The following is a 23,264-nucleotide window of genomic DNA, read 5'->3' on the forward strand; positions in this document are numbered from 1 at the left end:
TGACAGACAGAAAAGTTCTACTATCTCTCCTAATCACCAGCCAATCAGCATCCAGCTCCACTGGTCCAACCACCCTGACCATAGCCTGACCATGCACCCAGTCAAACACGTCACCCTCCACAGTCTGCAGTGTTTGCTGATGTGTGTGTGAGGGTGTGTGTGTGTGTGTGGGTGTGTGGTAATGACATGTAACAGCCACTAAAGGGCGCCACCCCAGAAGTAATCAGCTGACGGGATGATCTTTAGTTTATCTTCTATATCACATGTGGCTTTAGCAGACACAACACACAGGAATCCATAGCACTGACATCAACACTGTGATATATAGATGGCAAGGGAGAGTTGTGAATATCCCACCTTTCCACAACAGCCAGCAAAAATGGAAAAACAAATAAGGGTTCAAAGCAAATATTTGGGGGGTTTTAAAAGGCAAGACACAGGCAGAAACCACATAAATATTATTGCTGTTGTTCTTCAAACAAACTTCTAAAGGATGTGGTGAATGAGCAGTGTTGGCCTGGAGTCCAAGGATGAGATGAAGGCTTGTATCAAGCATGAACACACACTGTGGTTCTGACCATGAACTGATTAGCTCATCAACAACTGGAGCGTGTGGGAGTGTGAAAGACAGGATGAGATCAGGGTGCTTAGTGCCCAACACACACACACACACACACATTCAACTCCAGTAATCCGCTGGGCTGGATTTTGAGAATCACATTTGTAGGAGTGTAAGGAACCACTGGAAACAACCAGAGATGCAGCTGGACACACACACACAAGGACCAAACACACACACACATGGATCACACACACACACACACACAGCGGAGGGTGTGTGGGAGAAAGGATGAGGTCAGCGTGTGTGTGCTTTAGTTTCTCTTTTGTTCGGTTCATATTTGGGTGGGGTGCCTTGAAAACACCAGCCAGCAGGAAACACACTTACAGAGGCCTTGCAGCCTGTGGGCCTACTTGATAATGCGCAGTCGACACACACCCACACACACACACCCACACACAGTACATACACTCACACACAGATACACCCACACACAGTACGTACACTCACACACACTGTACGCACACACACACACAGTACATTATACACACACACTATATAAACCCACACACACACCAAACACACGCACACACTGAAACACACACATTGAAAACATCTGATCATCGTTGTCAATGACGTATTTTCAATTTCCTTGTTCCTTGTTGATCTGTGAAGTGAAAAGTGAACGTCTCATTATAGTGTTCAATCCACCCAGAGGTCCTGGAGGGGGGGGGGGGGCTCAGGGAGATGAGGGGCTGGTTGGGGGGGGGGGGGCTCAGGTAGATGAGGGGCTGGTTGGGGGGGGGGGCTCAGGGAGATGAGGGGCTGGTTGGGGGGGGGGGGGCTCAGGGAGATGAGGGGCTGGTTTGGGGGGGGGGGGCTCAGGGAGATGAGGGGCTGGTTGGGGGGGGGGGGGGCTCAGGGAGATGAGGGGCTGGTTGGGGGGGGGGGGGCTCAGGGAGATGAGGGGCTGGTTGGGGGGGGGGGGCTCAGGGAGATGAGGGGCTGGTTGGGGGGGGGGGGCTCAGGGAGATGAGGGGCTGGTTGGGGGGGGGGGGCTCAGGGAGATGAGGGGCTGGTTGGGGGGGGGGGGCTCAGGGAGATGAGGGGCTGGTTGGGGGGGGGGGGCTCAGGGAGATGAGGGGCTGGTTGGGGGGGGGGGGGCTCAGGGAGATGAGGGGCTGGTTGGGGGGGGGCTCAGGGAGATGAGGGGCTGGTTGGGGGGCTCAGGGAGATGAGGGGGGGGTTGGGGGGGGGGTTCAGGGAGATGAGGGGCTGGTTGGGGGGTTCAGGGAGATGAGGGGCTGGTTGGGGGGGGGGGCTCAGGGAGATGAGGGGCTGGTTGGGGGGTTCAGGGAGATGAGGGGCTGGTTGGGGGGCTCAGGGAGATGAGGGGCTGGTTGGGGGGGGGCTCAGGGAGATGAGGGGCTGGTTGGGGGGCTCAGGGAGATGAGGGGCTGGTTGGGGGGGGGCTCAGGGAGATGAGGGGCTGGTTGGGGGGGGGCTCAGGGAGATGAGGGGTTGGTGGGGAGTACTGAGGGGGATCCCCTTACTCTTATGAGAGTCCAGGATCTCCCCAGGACCCCCTTAATTTAACCAGCGCCTGGCAGAAGTCTGACCAGGGGTCATCCAGAGAAATGAGATGCAGACGTGTGTGTCAAAGTCCACGTGTCAACGTGTGTGTGAAGCCCCCGTGAGTCTAGGCTTGCGTGTATGTCTACGTATGTGTGTGTCTAAGTGTGTGTTTGTGTGTGTGTGTGTGTGTGTTTGTGTGTGTGTTTGTGTGTGTGTGTGTGTTTGTGTGTGTGTGTGTGTGTGTGTGTGTGAGGCCCCATGCGGCTTGTGTGTGTGAGGGGTCCGTCCAGCTCGTCCCTAACAGCCATGCTAGTGATACTCCCTCAGCTTCATACCTAACATGGTAGGAATGCCCCCTCTGAACTCTTCACTCCTACTGCTGGCCCACGCACACACACACACACACACTTATATACTCTCACACACACACATACACACAAATATACACACACTCACTCACACACTTATATGCACTCATTCACACACTTATACGCACACGCTTATATGCTCAAATGCACACGTTCACTCACATACACTAACAAACACGGACACACACCTTATTTGTATGAAAACGTAGACTGGTTTCATATGTCGAGTTATCTGGATATCTAAAACACAGAAAGGCCGACACATGCGCACACACACACACACACACACACAGGGCCAGGCGGACAGCTGTGGTATCAGAGAGTACACACACACACACACACACAGGGCCAGGCGGACAGCTGTGGTATCAGAGAGGACACACACACACACACACACTCTCTGCATCTGGACAAGCGTTCTTCCTGTGTCGGGGTGGAACAGTTGCCAGAAAAAGACTGACTGGAGGGAGGACGTGGAGGAAGAGAGGGATTGCAGCACAAAGCATGTATAGATGAGGGGATGATATTGGCAAGGAAAAGAGAAAAACTTCAGCCTCTGTCAATGTAATCCCCCGGTCTATAACTAGCACTTCTGTGTGTGTGTGTGTGTGTGTGTGTGTGTGTATGGGTGTGTGTGTGTGTATGTGTGTGTGTGTGTGTGGGGGGGGGTGTGTGTGTGTGTGTGTATGGGTGTGTGTGTGTGTATGTGTGTGTGTGTGTGGGGGGGGGGGTGTGTGTGTGTGTGTATGTGTGTGTGTGTGTGTGGGGGGGGGGTGTGTGTGTGTGTGTGTATGGGTGTGTGTGTGTGTATGTGGGGGGGGGTGTGGGGGGGGGGTGTGTGTGTGTGTGTGTGGGTGCGTGTGTGTGAGAAAGTTCAACACAATGTAATCCCTCGGTCTACAACTAGCACTTCTGTGTGTGTGTGTGTGTGTGTGTGTGTGAGAAAGTTCAACACCACGCCAGATCCCTGTAGTGAGCTACTTTGTGTGTTATAAGAGCATAACCACCTCTTTCTCTCCTTCGTTTCTCTCGCCCTCTCTCACCCTCTCTCCCTCATGTCTCTCTCGTCCTCTCTCACCCTCTCTCCCTCATGTCTCTCTCGTCCTCTCTCGCCCTCTCTCCCTCATGTCTCTCTCGTCCTCTCTCGCCCTCTCTCCCTCATGTCTCTCTCGTCCTCTCTCGCCCTCTCTCCCTCATGTCTCTCTCGTCCTCTCTCGCCCTCTCTCCCTCATGTCTCTCTCGTCCTCTCTCACCCTCTCTCCCTCATGTCTCTCTCGTCCTCTCTCGCCCTCTCTCCCTCATGTCTCTCTCGTCCTCTCTCGCCCTCTCTCCCTCATGTCTCTCTCGTCCTCTCTCGCCCTCTCTCCCTCATGTCTCTCTCGTCCTCTCTCACCCTCTCTCCCTCATGTCTCTCTCGTCCTCTCTCGCCCTCTCACCCTCATGTCTCTCTCGTCCTCTCTCGCCCTCTCTCGCCCTCTCTCCCTCATGTCTCTCTCGTCCTCTCTCACCCTCTCTCCCTCATGTCTCTCTCGTCCTCTCTCGCCCTCTCTCCCTCATGTCTCTCTCGTCCTCTCTCGCCCTCTCTCCCTCATGTCTCTCTCGTCCTCTCTCACCCTCTCTCCCTCATGTCTCTCTCGTCCTCTCTCGCCCTCTCACCCTCATGTCTCTCTCGTCCTCTCTCGCCCTCTCTCGCCCTCTCACCCTCATGTCTCTCTCGTCCTCTCTCGCCCTCTCTCGCCCTCTCACCCTCATGTCTCTCTCGTCCTCTCACCCTCATGTCTCTCTCGTCCTCTCTCACCCTCTCTCCCTCATGTCTCTCTCGTCCTCTCTCACCCTCTCTCCCTCATGTCTCTCTCGTCCTCTCTCGCCCTCTCTCCCTCATGTCTCTCTCGTCCTCTCTCGCCCTCTCTCCCTCATGTCTCTCTCGTCCTCTCTCACCCTCTCTCCCTCATGTCTCTCTCGTCCTCTCTCGCCCTCTCACCCTCATGTCTCTCTCGTCCTCTCTCGCCCTCTCTCGCCCTCTCTCCCTCATGTCTCTCTCGTCCTCTCTCGCCCTCTCTCCCTCATGTCTCTCTCGTCCTCTCTCGCCCTCTCTCCCTCATGTCTCTCTCGTCCTCTCTCGCCCTCTCTCCCTCATGTCTCTCTCGTCCTCTCTCACCCTCTCTCCCTCATGTCTCTCTCGTCCTCTCTCGCCCTCTCTCCCTCATGTCTCTCTCGTCCTCTCTCGCCCTCTCTCCCTCATGTCTCTCTCGTCCTCTCTCATTCCTCCTTCAGAGTATCTTTCCCCCTGTGACTTTCTTTTCCCTCTTTCGTTTCTCCCTCCTCTCACCGTTCTCTCTTCCAGTCCTTCACCTTTCGTTCTCTCTATCCCTCTCTTTTCTCACTTTATCCTTCCAATCACTCCATCCCACTTTCTCTCTCGCTCTCCCTCTCTTTCTCTCTCTCTCTCTCTCTCCCCCTCTCTCTCTTTCTCTCTCCTCTTGCGTGTCTGTGTGGGGTGGGTGGGGGGGGAGTGCTGTTTTTAAAACATAACTTTCTCTCTCTCCGTATATAGTTTAAAGGGTAAAATAACGTTACAGAACAAAAGAAGGTTAAAGGAATGCCTTCCACCTTCCAGCCTTCGGTCCAGGTGCCGGGCATAGACTACGTCTCTGCCTTATATCTTCAAATCATTGAGGTAGACAACCAAAAGAAACACACAGGAGCCGCGAGAATGCGCGGGAGTGGAGCTGGCTTTGTTAACGGTTGATACAGAGTAGTGTTAGTTTATCTACAGACAAGTTTTGGCAGCACTGGCGATAGGAAGGTCAGCGGTTCCGTGTTAGAAAAATTCCTCTTTTATCGTCTGCGAAACGACCATATCGAAGTGTGAGTGATGGTATTATTTCCTTTGCTGTGTAATTGGGCAACATTATTGCATCCTTCATAAACAGGCGGACAGGGCCGTGAGATAACGGTTTTTCTCCCACTCTTACCGTTTGACAAAGAGACGGTTGGCTTCACACTGCATCAAAGAGTGGCTCAAAACAAAACGCAACGTGCGGCGGTGCGCCTTGAGGTCTGTTTGCTTCCAATGATTCTTGTCCAGCCTACCCCGTGGTCTGACGTGAAACCGGTAGTCCAGGTGGTTGCGGAACTGAGGTATAAGAGTGAGAGGGGCAGAGGTCTTGGTACCGGCCTACACGAGCTGGCGGGGCCCCAACCAGCTCTTCCCCCACCATCTGTCTCCCGTCCCTGTAGGCTAAACCATGTAGACAGACTGCGATGGTCTCACACACACTGACCCAGCTGTGAGGTGAAGAAACGGAAATAAAGATAGCCAGTTGTTTACTATTTCAATGAAAACACTGTCTTTCAAACAGTCTGACTCTATTAGCTACTTGATGTAATCATTCATTTTGAACGGAGCCCTACGTCATTTAGTCATTAGACTAGCCTATAGGCTAATATTTAGTTTTTTAAGAACTGCTAGCCTTTGACAGTTTGAAACGGCTTTCAGATTTAAATTCCATCCGTTTGGTCCGTTAAGAACCACTTATCAAACAATCTATATTTTGTAGCCTATCCTATTGTAGCCTATTATAACTTTTGATAATGGTTCTAAATTCAGTGTTGTTTTTATGTAGTATATTAGTTTGATGGCCCTTCCTTTAGTCTACTAAGCCAAAAAAAGTGGTTTGTTATTCTAGTCTGATTCATGGTTATGGCTAAACAAAATGTCTCAACTCATAACTCTAAAGTTGTCTCGCCTATGAAAACAAGCAGGCTATATTTTGAAATTACGTTCCGTACTGGTTTTCATATCAAAAATAACTTATCTCAACAATAAAAGTTGAGGGGTTTTCTCTGGTATACACTGTACTGTCTGTCTCCGTGCGCGCGAGGCAGGGAGTTGTGGAAGCGCGCAGGTGACGAACTGGTTAACGCGCACTGCTCCTTGGAGGAGTTGAAAACCCTCGCGCTGAAAAGTCTTGTCAAAGGCTCGAACCCCAGCCAGTCAAAGCCTAGAGTGAACGCAGCTTAGAGACCAAGCAGCAACAGACCGTCTCTTTCTCTGACGCACGGGACCCCCTAATTCTCTTTTTTTTTTTTATCTTTCTCTCGTTTCCACACTTCTCGTCCCTCGTCTCCCACCGCAGAGACGAATGAAAGGACTCGTTCGGTGGCAAGTCACGTCTGAGTTGGTCCCGGATCGTTGTTTTTTGCTTCGTCGTTTGTCATTGTTTAGTTTACTCATGAGTTGGGAATGCCATGGCTACTCACAACAACCAGCAACAGCAGGATTACTTCAGGTCGGTGAGCAGCGAGTCTACCACCTATATGATGGTCCCGGCACCGGCGCGTCCCCGGCGGGAGACCCCCTCCAGAACGTGGGTCGCGATGGTGGTCATCGTGGTGGTCGTTTTGCAGATAGCCTCCACAACAGGGCTGTTTCTATACCTCAACATGTCCATCTCACAGGTAAGGGTTTGGCTCGTTTCGTTGTCGTTGTTTTGCTATCGTGGCATTAACGACAGGGGCGCAAGGGAATGTGAAAGTTGAAGAGACTGAGTTTGCTCAACTCGTATCTTGGCACGCTAAGTTCCAAGAAATGACACGAATTCTTGTAAGGATTGTCAGTCGCGATGCAGCTCCTGCAACTCACCGAAGTTTTGAGAGATTTGGGAAACATGCATTATGCTATACGTTTGTGATCAATGAATAGGTTTGTCCAGTTTTGTGTAAACTGCTCTCAGTATAAAGTAGGCTTATCCAGGGTGGCCGAGGTTGATTTGAGAGATCAATGACAGAAAGCAGTCATAAGGAAACTAGTGATGGATATCCTCTCGTCAGTACATCAATATTTTATTGCATTGACATAGAATAGATCAGAATAAAATATAGATACATAGAATAGAATAGAAGAACAAAACTTGTAAAAACCTTTTGCTCAAGTTCCCGGTCCACTCCACGCCCCTACAATTCCCTAACCTGCAAAAAATCCTGACAAGACAGAAAGTTGTTACAGTTCCGGCGTGGGACGAGCAAGCAATAAGCAATAACTTCTTATGGTTTTCTGGGACTGGGCCCAGATAAATCGCATTATTACCCCTGTGAAAGATGCTTGCGTAGCAGATGCTGGAACTGCTTCATAACAAATATTCCACTTGAGGTCTAGATGGCAGAGTGGTTAAGGAATTGGGCTATTCATCCGAAGGTTGCCGGTTCGATTCCTGGCTGTGGAAAATGAAGTTGTGTCCTTGGGCAAGGCACTTCACCCTACTTGCCTCAGGGGAATGTCCCTGTACTTATTGTAAGTCGCTCTGGATAAGAGCGTCTGCTAAATGATTAATTTTAAATTGAGATATTACTAACCATCACATAGTGTGAGATTTATAAGTCCGTCATGAATGTGGTGAGCGGTTAATGGGAATTAATTTAAGGTGTAAATTAAAATAATTGTCGTCTCCTCGTGTTAAATAATGTCGATAAAACGTTAAATAACTACGATAATATTGATGTAAAAAATTTGTAGACTGAAGTTGGTCTTCCCACTCAGAAGATATAACTCAATAAAAGCACTTTCAAAGTCATTCTGTGAGGTTCAGTTTCAGCCTCAGTTAATCAATCATGCAGGCCATGTGAGCACATAGTTTTACAAGGTTTTGTACAGAGTGAGCTCTCTGGTCTATCTGTGATTGATTGGTTTAACCTGGATCACTCCTTCCTGTGAGTGCCTCTCTGAGTGAGAGGGAGAGCAAGAGAGAGAGAGAGAAAAAGAGAGAGGGAGAGAGAGAGATAGAGGGAGAGAGATATAAGAAGGAGCAAGAGAAAGGGATGGGGAGAAGGAGGGAGAAATACAGACTGGCAAATCTAGGTCATATTAGCATTGCAATAAATCAGTACAGGTTGTTATCTGATTTAATGACTGTTGAGGCTGGAAAACACATTCTCTCTCTCTCTCTCTCTCTCTCTCTCTCTCTCTCTCTCTCTCTCTCTCTCTCTCTCTCTCTCTCCATCTCTCTCTCTCTCTCTCTCCGTCTCTCTCTCTCTCTTCTCTCTCTCCCCCCCCCTCTCTCTCTCTCTCTCTCTCTCTCCGTCTCTCTCTCTTTCTCTCCCCCCCCTCTTTCTCTCTCTCTCTCTCTCTCTCTCTCTCTCTCTCTCTCCCTACCCCCTCTCTCTCTCTTTTTCTATTCTTCTATCTCCCCTGCCTGTTTTCTCTCTCAGCTATGTATGTGATCAGGTGACTGGCCGTCATCATCACTCGTGGCCAGTCAACAACTGAGTCAAGATGTCTGTCTAGTCAACAACTGAGTCAAGATGTCTGTCTAGTCAACAACTGAGTCAAGATGTCTGTCTAGTCAGCAACTGAGTCAAGATGTCTGTCTAGTCAGCAACTGAGTCAAGTTGTCTGTCTAGTCAACAACTGAGTCAAGATGTCTGTCTAGTCAACAACTGAGTCAAGATGTCGGTCTAGTCAACAACTGAGTCAAGATGCAATATGTCTGTCTAGTCAACAACTGAGTCAAGATGTCGGTCTAGTCAGCAACTGAGTCAAGATGTCTGTCTAGTCAACAACTGGGTCAAGATGTCTGTCTAGTCAACAACTGAGTCAAGATGTCGGTCTAGTCAGCAACTGAGTCAAGATGTCTGTCTAGTCAACAACTGAGTCAAGATGTCTGTCTAGTCAACAACTGGGTCAAGATGTCTGTCTAGTCAACAACTGAGTCAAGATGCAAGATGTCTGTCTAGTCAGCAACTGAGTCAAGATGTCTGTCTAGTCAACAACTGAGTCAAGATGCAAGATGTCTGTCTAGTCAACAACCGAGTCAAGATGTCTGTCTAGTCAACAACTGAGTCAAGATGCAAGATGTCTGTCTAGTCAACAACTGAGTCAAGATGTCTGTCTAGTCAACAACTGAGTCAAGATGTCTGTCTAGTCAACAACTGAGTCAAGATGTCTGTCTAGTCAACAACTGAGTCAAGATGTCGGTCTAGTCAACAACTGAGTCAAGATGCAAGATGTCTGTCTAGTCAACAACTGAGTCAAGATGTCGGTCTAGTCAGCAACTGAGTCAAGATGTCTGTCTAGTCAACAACTGGGTCAAGATGTCTGTCTAGTCAACAACTGAGTCAAGATGTCGGTCTAGTCAGCAACTGAGTCAAGATGTCTGTCTAGTCAACAACTGAGTCAAGATGTTTGTCTAGTCAACAACTGGGTCAAGATGTCTGTCTAGTCAACAACTGAGTCAAGATGCAAGATGTCTGTCTAGTCAGCAACTGAGTCAAGATGTCTGTCTAGTCAACAACTGAGTCAAGATGCAAGATGTCTGTCTAGTCAACAACCGAGTCAAGATGTCTGTCTAGTCAACAACTGAGTCAAGATGCAAGATGTCTGTCTAGTCAACAACTGAGTCAAGATGTCTGTCTAGTCAACAACTGAGTCAAGATGTCTGTCTAGTCAACAACTGAGTCAAGATGTCTGTCTAGTCAGCAACTGAGTCAAGATGTCTGTCTAGTCAACAACTGGGTCAAGATGTCTGTCTAGTCAACAACTGAGTCAAGATGCAAGATGTCTGTCTAGTCAGCAACTGAGTCAAGATGTCTGTCTAGTCAACAACTGGGTCAAGATGTCTGTCTAGTCAACAACTGAGTCAAGATGCAAGATGTCTGTCTAGTCAGCAACTGAGTCAAGATGTCTGTCTAGTCAACAACTGTCAAGATGTCGGTCTAGTCAGCAACTGAGTCAAGATGTCTGTCTAGTCAACAACTGTCTGTCGGTCCAATCAGAGTGTGAGGGAGGTTTTGTGTGGGTGTGTGAGGGAAAACGTGAGGAGTGTGTGTGTGTGTGTGTGTGTGACTGGCAGACATTCCTGTCCTCACACTTCACTGGTCTACTGGTTGTTGTTTGGCTTCAGTGATGGTGGAGCCCCCTTCTTCCCTATGACTCATACCCCTGTGGAATAATGTGTGTGTGTCTGTACGATATGTGTGCTGGGTGTGTTACGTGTCCGTGTGATGTGTGTGTGTTGTGTCTGTGTGTGGTGTCTTCGTACACCCATGGTGTGCATACGTGCGTGTTGAGCCATCTGTGTTTGTGTGTGTGTGTTGAATGAGTGCGTGAGTGAGTGTATACGTGCGTGATGTGTGTGTGCATAAGCGTGTGTGTTTGTCCTGGAGGTTCAGGGGGACCTTGTATGAGAGTGAGTGTATGTGAATACACGTGTGTGTGTGTGTGTGTCCACCATGTAGGTCCAGGGGGGCCTACAGGAATGTGTGTGGGTGGATATATTTTTGGCCTTTCTCACACCCCCTGGCTGACAAGACACCCCACCCCGTATGTCAGACCCCCAATGGGCTCTGTGTGTGTGTGTGTGTGTGTGTGACTGGCACACTCCACCTGGCTGGTTCAGAGATAGTGTCGTCTCCAGAAAATGGGCTGTCGTCAATAAAAACATAGCTTTGGACTGTAGATATAAAGTTATAGCCCCAAAGCATAAATATTTACATTTTCCTCCAAGTTAATAACATAAACCTCCCATGCTATTCTCCATCGCCAAAATACACAAACTTTTTCTTTCTTTCTCTGTTTCTGTTCTCTGTTTCTCTTTCTATCTTTCTTTCTTACTTTCTTTCTTTCTTTCATTGTCTCTGCCATTCTGTTTCCATTTCTGTCTCTTTCTTTATCTCTGTTTCTATCTCCCTCCCTCCCTCCCTCCCTCCCTCCCTCCCTCTCTCTCTCTCTCTCTCTCTCTCTCTCTCCGTGTGAGTGATGTTGGTCTCTGTGTTTTTGTTCAGGCTACATTTTGGTGTCAGGTTACATGGAGTTTCAGACTTAGATTTTTTAGGAGTGACACAGTTTACGAGGCAGGAGTGTGTGTGTGTGTGTGTGTGTGTTTGCATATGGGTATGTGTTTGTGTGTGTGTATGTAAGTGCATAGTTGGCTCTGGAACGATAGAGCAGGGTTATACTTAATGATAACTTCTGATTGTACACCAGGTCTGGGAGCCTTATTAGGCTTCAAAACACTGTGTTATGTGTGTGTGTGTATGTGTGTATGTACGTGTGTGTGTGATAGAGGGGGTTACATGCATTATAATGAATATGAACACGGAGCAGAGAGAACAGGGTATCTCTGTCTGCAGGGCTAAATAAAGCTGACATTGCCAAATGACTTCACCACTATCACAATCTAACTATTCATCCACCCAAGGGAAACTTTTATTGTGAAGACCTCAGATGTAAAGCTTTACAAATGTTCTTCCACCCATGGGGCTTTTACTGTGAAACCCTCACGCACTAACCTTAATTCATTTTCATCGCCCTTCCCTTGGGGCTTTTATTGTGAAACCCTCATACAGTAACAGTACAAATTACGTGGATCATGGAATAACTTAAATATGTCTTTGTGTCTGCTCGGTAATTATGTGAAATAATAATGTGATTATGTGAAAGCAGAAAGAACAGGGGATGTCTGTCTGCCTGTTTGTCTGTGTGTCTGGTTGTGTGTCTGGTTGTGTGTCTGTCTGTGTGTGTGTGTGTGTGTGTGTGTGTCTGTCTGTCTGGCTGTGTGTGTGTGTCTGTCTGTCTGTCTGTGTGTGTGCGTGTGTCTGTCTGGCTGTGTGTGTCTGGCTGTGTGTGTGTGTGTGTGGCTGTGTGTGTGTGGCTGTGTGTGTGTGTGTGGCTGTGTGTGTCTGGCTGTGTGTGTGTGTCTGTCTGGCTGTGTGTGTCTGGCTGCGTGTGTGTGTGTCTGGCTGTGTGTGTGTGTGAGGAACGCAGACAGGATCAGTGGATCATGTGTAGGAGGCAGCTCTCAAACGGAGCAGGGAAAAAAATGGAAGATATAGTATGTGTGTGTGTGACAGAGTGTGTATGTGAGAGACAGAGAGAGAAAGGAAGGGGAGTGAGAGGAGGATGACGGGAAGAGAGATATGTATAGAAGACAGGGAGAGAGAGGCCCGGGATCTGATGAAGGGAAGAAAGGCCTCCACATGCAGAGTGTCACACACACACACACACACACACACACACACACACTTACATTTAGCAGACGCTCTTATCCAGAGCGACTTACAGTAAGTGCAGGGACATTCTCCCCGAGGCAAGTAGGGTAAAGTGCCTTGCCCAAGGACACAACATCATTTTGCACGGCCGGGAATCAAACCGGCAACCTTCTGATTAATAGCCCGATTCCCTAACCGCTCAGCCATCTGACCCCTTACATGCATGTGTTTTAGGAGAAGGCCTAGTTTGATTCCATATGTAGAGCATAAACCCACACACACACTCACTCACACACACACACACACACACACACACACAGCTGTGACCACATCCTAATGAGACATACCAATGTACAAACGTAAATATCCTGGATCAGGAATTGACTCATCCTCCTGTGTGTATGTGCATGTGTGTGTGTGTATGTGCATGTGTGTGTGTGTGTTTCTCCCTACAATCTGCTTAGCTCAGGCTGTTTTATCTTAGTTTACCAGAACTGGAACAGGCCCTCCATAAAGCTGGGCTCTGGTAAACAGTGTATACCTCGTATCAACAGCACCATTACAGCTGATAGCCAGGATGCTAATAGCGCATGCCGTCCGCTAACTGAACACAATATTATAGCTAATGTTACTAGCGGTGTTAGCCTCACTTTGCGACTACGTCCCCGACAACTGTCGCTAAGCAACTAACAACTGTGGCCCACCCAAGAGTACTTGATTAGAAATTCAAATGAGGATAAACTTTATTGTCGTAGCAATAGGACGAAACGGGCAGAGTGGCTTTGTGAACATGCTACGTGGCTAGCTAATGATTCTTGTTGGTGTTCTTGTTGATTTTAGCAGCCTGTCAAGAAGTACTCTCGTTGGTAGATAGTAGGAACTGAAAGGAGAAACGTTAACGTCCCCACAGGGTGGGAAATAAACTGTCTCTTGAGCCACACTGCCCCCTCTTCTCTCTCCCTTTTCTCTTTACTTATTTCCTGGAGCTAATAGGGTAACACAATCTGCCCCTTCCACAGCCATCAAAGGTTAGGAGGAAAGGAGAGGTCTCATCGAGGAGAGTAGGAGAGGAAGCTACTGAGAGAGGGGTTTGGAACATGGCCAGGGCATTCCATCCCTCCTTGAGATCTGAGACAGTGGGGGGGGGGGGGGGGGAAGAGGAGAGAGGAGAGGTGAGGCAGAGAGAGAGAGAGAAGGGGAGGTGAGGCAGAGAGAGAGAGAGAAGGAGGGAGCGAGTGGAGAGAGCAGAGGGAGGGAGAAATTGAAGGAGAGAGAAGGCGAGCTGGTGAGAGAGGGAAGGAGAGAAAAGGAGAAAGAGAGAGAGAGAGTTATGAAGGGATTGTGTTTCTAACTCTATATCAGATTAGAACTGATCCAACAGGGAAGTCCCCCCTTGTTTAATATCATCAGATTCTTCTCTTCCTCTCTCCTCCTCTCTCCTCGTCTTTCCTTTCCTCTCTGTCTCTGTCTCTCTGTCTCTCTCTCTCCTCTCCTCCTCTCTCCGCTCCCCCCCTCCTCTCTCCTCCTTCTGTCCCTCTCTCCACTCTTCTCACTTTAAACTCTTATTTCTGTTTCCATCAAACAAGATAACGTTCCCCCCTTTTCTACTCTATTCTGTTTCTTTTGGCATTCTCTCTCTCTCTCTCTCTCTCTCTCTCTCTCTCTCTCTCTCTCTCGCTCTCTCTCTCTCTCTCTCTCTCTCTCTCTCTCTCTCTCTCTCTCTCTCTCTCTCTCTCTCTCTCTCTCTTCTGGAGTCTACTTCTCTCTAGTGACTCAACCATGGCAGTGTTGACTGGACCATAAAGGCTTTTTAGAGTTCAAATCTTCTGTCTCTCTCTGACTCTGTCTCTCTCTGTCTTTTCCTCTCTCCCCAACACACTCAAACACACTGTCTCACCCACACACTTCACACACGAGAGGCAGTCCGCCATTGATTCTCTCGTCCCCCTTTTCCACTAAGGCAGTTTGAGGGCTGGTTGAGAGCCGATGCCAAATCTTCAACCAGTTCGTCATGTTTCGACAGCAACACAAGCGTCTCCCGGCCAGGGAAACTGTCTCCATGGCGGCAGGAGCCCTGAGCTGGCCTGGATCCGTCCCCTCCCGTGAGGGTCAGGGGGTGGGACTATCATGGAAAACTGTTAACACGTTCACAAACCAGAGCTTCAGCTTGCTAGGACCTTGAGGAGAAGGAGAAAGAAAGTAGAGGAGAAAAATGTTTTGTTAGAAAAGGCTGATGGCATCAGCCAATCAGAGACTGACCACGTGATTACTTTTAGTCTTGACCATTATCGCCATCCGTAGTTGCCGCGACGAAGGGGAGTGGGGGGGGGGGGGGGGGCGTCTATTGTGTGGGTGTATAGAGGGCTCTTCCCAGAAGTCCTGTGTTTGGAGTCTGGGGCCGACCATGCTAACAATACACAAGAGGTTGACCACCCACTGAACACACACACACACACACACTAGTCCTTACTTTACTGTGTGTGTACAGGTGTGTGCAGCATTCCAGAACAAGAACATTTCCTTTCCTCTCCACCTCTTTGTCTCTCCATCTCCCTCCCTCCACCTCCTTATCTCTCATTCTCTTTTTTCCACTCCATCATTTTCTAATTTTCTCAGTTTTGTATTCCTTCTCTAACCTTCTAACCTTAACCTATTTGTCCCTCTCTCTCTCCCTCTCTCTCTCTCTCTCTCTCTCTCTCTCTCTCTCTCTCTCTCTCTCTCTCTCTCTCTCTCTCTCTCTCCCTCCCTCCCTCCCTCCCTCCCTCCCTCCCTCCCTCCCTCCCTCCCTCCCTCCCTCCCTCCCTCAAGAACCAGAAACTCAAGTTGACCTTCGGAAAGAGACCCGACGTTTGTGTTTCATCTGTTTGCTCCCTGCGCTGTGTCGTGGTTGTTAATCATTACAGTACGTCTGCAAGCGAAGCGGACATTCTCACGGACTAGGAAGCACTTTGGCATGTGTGTGTGTGTGGGTTTGTGGGTGTGTGTGAGAGAGAGAGAGACACACATGCTCGTTCTCTCTCGCTTTGCATCCTTTCCTCTTCCTCTTGAGATGTTTCTGTGTGTGTTCCTTTTCTGTCACACACAGACACACACACACACACCACATACACACACCGCACACTAAATAGACCTCTAACCCTGGATTTGAATTACATGCCTGGCTTCTCCTCTCTAATCCCCTAAAATGAGACTCAGGATTCAAGGCAGCGTTAGGTAGCAAGCACCCCCCCCCATACACACATACACACACACACACACACACACAGTCACACACACACACAGTCACACACACTGTTCTGGAGCCCTGCAAACATTCCCTGGTTCTTCTGGAGGGTGGGAGGGTGTGGGGGGGGGGACAGTGGAGCATTGTTCCCCAGCTTCCCGAGGCCCTGGCTGGGGATGAGGACGGCTTAGTCAGCCTCTCTGCCTCTAAGTCCTGGGTCTCACCTCCACACCCTACACCTGCAGGCGCAGAGAGGTGATGACTGAGAACAGGATGGAGGAGGGGAGAAGGAGGACACATACACACATTGTATAGACTCCAACATACATATATGTTTATGTATGCACACACACATGCACGCACACACACACATACCATGCTACAGTAAGGGCCTCTAGTACAACATTTGATTTGATTTGGTTAGTTAGTGTGTGTGGTTCGTGTGTGTGATTATTGAATATGTGTGGTTAGCGTTTGTGGTTTGTTTGTGTTGCTAGTGTGTGTGGTTAAGGTGTGTGTGGTTAGTGTGCTTAGTGTATGTGCTTAGTGTGTGTGTGCTTAGTGTGTGTGTGGTTAGTGAGACAGCTTGACTAGTTCACTTAGAGAGGAAGGAGAGTTTGTGTTGCAGTAAATCTCTGTGCTCTGACATGGGGCTCTTTGATCTGCAATGACACCTGCAACAAATGACACACACTCACCAGACAAGGAGTGTGGGTATTTGTGTGGGAACGTGGATATGGTGAGTGTTTGAGAGAGAGTGTGTGTGTGTGTGTGTGTTCCTGGCAAGGGGGATCATCATTAGCTGAACTTTCACTTCATAACTTGTTATTGGTTGGATCTCATGCATGAGGGACTCAGTCCCCTTGTCTTGGGCCTCAAACCACACACACACACACACACACAGAATTAGAGCCACACTGTACTCTGTAACAGACATCCAGTGCACACTCAGCACTCGGGAGTTGGGATCTGGGGTGTGTTTCCATAGTAAAAACAGCCTCTCTCCTTTGTATTCTGAAGCTACTCCTCTTTTGGTTGGTCTGTGTGGTCCCAAACTCTTCATCTAGAGACTCTGAACTCAGAACACAGCTTTCTTACACCTACACGGAAGGAAGGAAGTATGAAGGAAGGAGGGAAGGAAGGGAGGGAGGAAAAAAACTCCAGTTTAGTCTATTGAGATACGCCCCACCTCACTCTAAGAACACCCTGCATTTCCCGCAAGTGTGCCTGTGCCTGCACACGTTTAATTCTCCCCCCTCCTCCTCTCTTCTTCCTCCTGCATTCAGCCTCCCCTCCTCCCCCTCCCCCTTCTCCTCCTCCTCCTCCTCCCCCTCCTCTCTTCTTCCTCCTGCCTTCAGCCTCCCCTCCCCCTCCTCCTCCTCCTCCTCCCCCTCCTCCTCCTCCTCTCTTCTTCCTCCTGCCTTCAGCCTCCCCCTCTCCCCCTCCCCCCTCCCCCTCTGCCCCTTCTTCTCTTCCCTCTTTCTTCCCCTCCTCCTCCTCCTCCTCCTCCTCCTCCTCCTCCTCCTCCTCCTCCTCCTCCTCCTCCTCCTCCTCCTCCGCCTCCTCCTCATCTCCTCATTAGGAACATGGCAAACTATTCATGCGTCAACATAAACAATAGGGCTCGATGGCAGAAGACGAAAGAAACACACACAAACACCACACACATACTGACACACACACGCTGGCTCACACACACAGGCATGTGTAGTTAAAGAGTCATTATAGGAACTCGCCAAGCATGACACAGATCGGTTCCAAGCCTCCGTAGGGAACGAGGAACCAACGACAGAACGAACGACAGAAATTAGCAGGAAACCAGGGGAGGGGATGTTAGTGTGTGTGTGTGTGTGTGTGTGTGGATATTAAGGCGTCTCAGTGAAAGCTGAAGAAAGAAAAACATAAGAAGAACAACATTCGAGGGGGAGATTCCCCTCCTGACCTTGCGAGGGCAGTTGATTAAATTGGTCAATTAGGCATGTGTAGGGCTTTGTGTGTGTGCGTGTGTGTGTCGGTAGTGCTCTCTGTGTGTGTGTGTGTGTGTATGTGTTGCTCTGTGTGTGTGCTCAAGTTCTTTTGTACCTTAGTATCGGTAATTACGTGTGTTAAGCTACATTGTAACAACACAATTAATGTGCTAAGCTTGCCAGCTCTAATAAAAACTCACTTGGGAGTGATTATATAGTTCTTTATGGTTTATATTGCAATACATGTGATGCACGTAGCCAGGAAATAGGTATCTGTTTCACCCTAGGTCTATGTCACCTGTGTCTTCTTATGTTACCTTATTTCTTCTTATGTCACCTGTATGTCTTCTAACGTCACCTATAGGCTATGTCTTCTTATGTCACCTATATGTGATCTTATGTCACCTTAGGTGAACGGTCAGGAAATTACAGTATCAATGTCATCAAATCACCTATAGGCTATGCCTTATGTCACCTATATGTCTTCTAACGTCACCTATATGCATTCTTATATCACCTGTATGTCTTCTTATGTCACCTATATGCCTTGTTATGTCACCTGTATGTCTTCTTATGTCACCTGTATGTCTTCTTATGTCACCTGTATGCCTTCTTATGTCACCTATATGTCACCTTGTTCCTGCCAGGAGCGTAGCCAAGATATTACAGTATCAATATGTAATCTTCATCACCTATAGACTATGTCTTCCTATGTCACCTATATGTCACCTTATGTCCCCGCCAGGTGCGTAGCCAGGGTGTGACGGAGGAGCTGAAGTGCCTAAGCCTTCTGAACGCCCTGGACAAGGACCAGGACATCCCGGACAACCTGGCGCAGCTGTTTGGAGAACCCTGCATCAAGCTGGCCGAGGGCATCAAGGCTTACATCTCCAAGGTGAGCGACAGACACGGGACCTGAACCTCACGGAATGTTCGGAACCTTCCTAAACCACGTCAACCTTCTAGAACACTAGGAAAGGAGAGCTTGTCTACAGTGAGGAAAGAAGGATTGGAGAGGGGGTGGGGGGGGTGGGCGGTTAGAACATTCCGGCACAGGGCAGATGAGATCCAAGCCGAGATGTAAGTGCTGTAGAACCGCAGTAGAACTGTCAACACAGTCTAGTTGTGAGGTTTGGAGTGGAGCAGGGTGGAACCCGCATTCCCGACCTGGACGTTGCAAAGCTAAGCTAGGCTTTCTCATGGTTCAGAACCTTCTCTGTGTTCTAGATGTACGACTGACCCAGACTTCAGGTGTTTATGCTCCCTTTCTATCGCCGTGGGCAACAGGCAAAAACTTGGCGTGGAGCTTCGTTTGAACAACACCATGTGTGTGTGTTAATTCTGCTTGCACGCCTGTACATATGTTCAGTGAGAGTTGTGGCGGTTGGAACTGTGCTCTCTTACCTCCCAATAAGCTTAGACACGTTAAAGTCTTCATAGACTTCAAATCTGACTCCAGGCTAGGGTGTACACACACACACACACACAGATATACACACATAGAGAGACACAGACATAGAAACCAACACAAAGACACATCAGGATATAGGGTTAGATACACACACACACGCACACACATACATACACACACACTCCTCTAAAGCCATATAGGTTTATTGTTGTTCGTGTACAGCAGAGTGACTTCAGATGGGATCGTAAATCAAACCCAATGCGTAAACTGCAACCAATCAAGCCTGTATCTTCCAAGGGGAACAGTATTTGGATTACTTCAATCCTTTTGTTGTCTGTGTTTGATTAAGTTTGTCTGGCAGAAGACACACAGTGGAAACCAGTCCTTCCAGCTGGCGTTCCTTCCAGACAATACCAAACGCTCACGAGCAGGAGCAGCGTCTAGCTAGCTTAACAGTGCCTTGGGACGCAGCATGTATGTTTTGCACACCTGTTCGCCAAGCCTGGATGTCGGGAAAATGTGATTTACGAAACGATCTAAAGTACCTTTAATGGAGCTTAAGTGTAAATCCCTTTCCTGACTCAGTAAGGGCCCAGTTTGGAAGGGGTTGAAGCTACCCGGCTAACGCTAATGTAGCTTTAGCCAGGTTCAGAGTTTGGTGTGTCACACATGTTCTCCGGTTGGCATGGCAGACTGCTTTGGTGACTGGATTGTTTGTTTAATTGGCAGACTGGCTAGTTGGTTTGTCAGTCTGTCTGTCTTTTTTCTTCTGCCAAACTGCCTGGTTGACTGGCTGGTTAGTTTCTCAGCTGTAAGACTGACTGGCATGCACTTTTATCAGCGCACACACACACACACACACACATATATACACACACACACACAACTACACACTCGAGCACACACACAGAGACAACACAGAAAGGAAAAGGGACAATTGTTTTCTTGTCGTTAATGAGAAGGAAGAAAAGAGCGAGAGACTGGAAAGCGAGATTGAAGAAATGAAAAAGAGAAACAGATGAAAAACAGGCAACTAGTGTGAAGTGGGAAATGTGAGTGATACAAGACAGCCATGGAGGAGAGAGTGATAGATGGAGAAATCTGTCATAGCCTACCTTCATAGGAATGTCTGTCAATAAAGTTTACACACCTGGTTCTGATTACACAAACACACGTGCGCACACACACACACACGTGCACCCATGCACATACACACTTCTCTACACTATCCCTATGATGAAGGAATGAAGACCAATGTTTGTGTTGCATATGAGGATTCCTGAGCAAGGCACCAAAGCTCCTTCTGGGAGGTGGAAGAGGAGGAGGGGAGGTGGAAGGGGAGGAGGAGGGGAGGTGGAAGGGGAGGAGGAGGGGAGGTGGAAGAGGAGGAGGGGAGGTAGAAGGGGAGGAGGGGAGGTGGAAGGGGAGGAGGAGGGGAGGTGGAAGGGGAGGAGGAGGGGAGGTGGAAGGGGAGGAGGAGGGGAGGTGGAAGGGGAGGAGGAGGGGAGGTGGAAGAGGAGGAGGGGAGGTGGAAGGGGAGGAGGGGAGGTGGAAGGGGAGGAGGAGGGGAGGTGGAAGGGGAGGAGGAGGGGAGGTGGAAGAGGAGGAGGGGAGGTGGAAGGGGAGGAGGAGGGGAGGTGGAAGGGGAGGAGGAGGGGAGGTGGAAGAGGAGGAGGGGAGGTGGAAGGGGAGGAGGAGGGTGGATGGGGTAGAGTCCAGTAGAACCTAAGGGTTAGACAGGGTAGAGTCCAGTAGAACCTGAGGGTTAGACAGGGTAGAGTCCAGTAGAACCTGAGGGTTAGACAGGGTAGAGTCCAGTAGAACCTGGGGGTTAGACAGGGTAGAGTCCAGTAGAACCTGGGGGTTAGACAGGGTAGAGTCCAGTAGAACCTGGGGGTTAGACAGGGTAGAGTCCAGTAGAACCTGGGGGTTAGACAGGGTAGAGTCCAGTAGAACCTGAGGGTTAGACAGGGTAGAGTCCAGTAGAACCTGAGGGTTAGACAGGGTAGAGTCCAGTAGAACCTGAGGGTTAGACAGGGTAGAGTCCAGTAGAACCTGAGGGTTAGACAGGGTAGAGTCCAGTAGAACCTGGGGGTTAGACATGGTAGAGTCCAGTAGAACCTGGGGGTTAGACAGGGTAGAGTCCAGTAGAACCTGAGGGTTAGACATGGTAGAGTCCAGTAGAACCTGGGGGTTAGACAGGGTAGAGTCCAGTAGAACCTGGGGGTTAGACAGGGTAGAGTCCAGTAGAACCTGGGGGTTAGACAGGGTAGAGTCCAGTAGAACCTGAGGGTTAGACAGGGTAGAGTCCAGTAGAACCTGAGGGTTAGACAGGGTAGAGTCCAGTAGAACCTGAGGGTTAGACAGGGTAGAGTCCAGTAGAACCTGAGGGTTAGACAGGGTAGAGTCCAGTAGAACCTGGGGGTTAGACAGGGTAGAGTCCAGTAGAACCTGGGGGTTAGACAGGGTAGAGTCCAGTAGAACCTGGGGGTTAGACAGGGTAGAGTCCAGTAGAACCTGAGGGTTAGACAGGGTAGAGTCCAGTAGAACCTGGGGGTTAGACAGGGTAGAGTCCAGTAGAACCTGGGGGTTAGACAGGGTAGAGTCCAGTAGAACCTGAGGGTTAGACAGGGTAGAGTCCAGTAGAACCTGGGGGTTAGACAGGGTAGAGTCCAGTAGAACCTGGGGGTTAGACAGGGTAGAGTCCAGTAGAACCTGGGGGTTAGACAGGGTAGAGTCCAGTAGAACCTGGGGGTTAGACAGGGTAGAGTCCAGTAGAACCTGGGGGTTAGACAGGGTAGAGTCCAGTAGAACCTGGGGGTTAGACAGGGTAGAGTCCAGTAGAACCTGGGGGTTAGACAGGGTAGAGTCCAGTAGAACCTGAGGGTTAGACAGGGTAGAGTCCAGTAGAACCTGAGGGTTAGACAGGGTAGAGTCCAGTAGAACCTGAGGGTTAGACAGGGTAGAGTCCAGTAGAACCTGAGGGTTAGACAGGGTAGAGTCCAGTAGAACCTAAGGGTTAGACAGGGTAAAGTCCAGTAGAACCTGAGGGTTAGACAGGGTAGAGTCCAGTAGAACCTGGGGGTTAGACAGGGTAGAGTCCAGTAGAACCTGGGGGTTAGACAGGGTAGAGTCCAGTAGAACCTGAGGGTTAGACAGGGTAGAGTCCAGTAGAACCTGGGGGTTAGACAGGGTAGAGTCCAGTAGAACCTGAGGGTTAGACAGGGTAGAGTCCAGTAGAACCTGAGGGTTAGACAGGGTAGAGTCCAGTAGAACCTGGGGGTTAGACAGGGTAGAGTCCAGTAGAACCTGGGGGTTAGACAGGGTAGAGTCCAGTAGAACCTGGGGGTTAGACAGGGTAGAGTCCAGTAGAACCTGAGGGTTAGACAGGGTAGAGTCCAGTAGAACCTGAGGGTTAGACAGGGTAGAGTCCAGTAGAACCTGAGGGTTAGACAGGGTAGAGTCCAGTAGAACCTAAGGGTTAGACAGGGTAGAGTCCAGTAGAACCTGAGGGTTAGACAGGGTAGAGTCCAGTAGAACCTGGGGGTTAGACAGGGTAGAGTCCAGTAGAACCTGGGGGTTAGACAGGGTAGAGTCCAGTAGAACCTGAGGGTTAGACAGGGTAGAGTCCAGTAGAACCTGGGGGTTAGACAGGGTAGAGTCCAGTAGAACCTGAGGGTTAGACAGGGTAGAGTCCAGTAGAACCTGAGGGTTAGACAGGGTAGAGTCCAGTAGAACCTGGGGGTTAGACAGGGTAGAGTCCAGTAGAACCTGAGGGTTAGACAGGGTAGAGTCCAGTAGAACCTGAGGGTTAGACAGGGTAGAGTCCAGTAGAACCTGGGGGTTAGACAGGGTAGAGTCCAGTAGAACCTGAGGGTTAGACAGGGTAGAGTCCAGTAGAACCTGGGGGTTAGACAGGGTAGAGTCCAGTAGAACCTGAGGGTTAGACAGGGTAGAGTCCAGTAGAACCTGGGGGTTAGACAGAGCCCTCCTCACTGGGTTCCAGACGATGCACAAACACAAAGGAGATCTGTGTCTGCCTCCGGCCAGGCTCCCTACATCCCCCCTCCTTTCATCCCCCCTCTCTCCCCCCTCCCTATGTCTCCAGTCCATCATTCCTCACTCCTTCAAGACAAACTCCCTCTCTCCATCCATCCCTCCATTCCCGACCTCCCTG

General features: G+C 49.5%; 1 protein-coding gene across 1 annotated transcript in view; it reads left to right on the plus strand.

The window, feature by feature from the left end:
- The first annotated feature begins 5,792 nt into the window (after window positions 1-5,792).
- The window catches only part of tnfsf10l (TNF superfamily member 10, like), a 25,270-nt gene continuing 7,798 nt past the window's right edge, over window positions 5,793-23,264 (plus strand). The window contains exons 1-2 of the mRNA XM_084692045.1: window positions 5,793-6,963; window positions 18,422-18,571. Coding sequence (XP_084548171.1) covers window positions 6,754-6,963; window positions 18,422-18,571 — 360 coding nt within the window. The 5' untranslated portion in view covers window positions 5,793-6,753. The remainder of the gene's footprint in view (window positions 6,964-18,421; window positions 18,572-23,264) is intronic.

Source organism: Hypomesus nipponensis, chromosome 25, assembly GCF_054491055.1.
Source record: "Hypomesus nipponensis isolate SF chromosome 25, ASM5449105v1, whole genome shotgun sequence".
In the NCBI taxonomy this organism is placed as follows: domain Eukaryota; kingdom Metazoa; phylum Chordata; class Actinopteri; order Osmeriformes; family Osmeridae; genus Hypomesus; species Hypomesus nipponensis.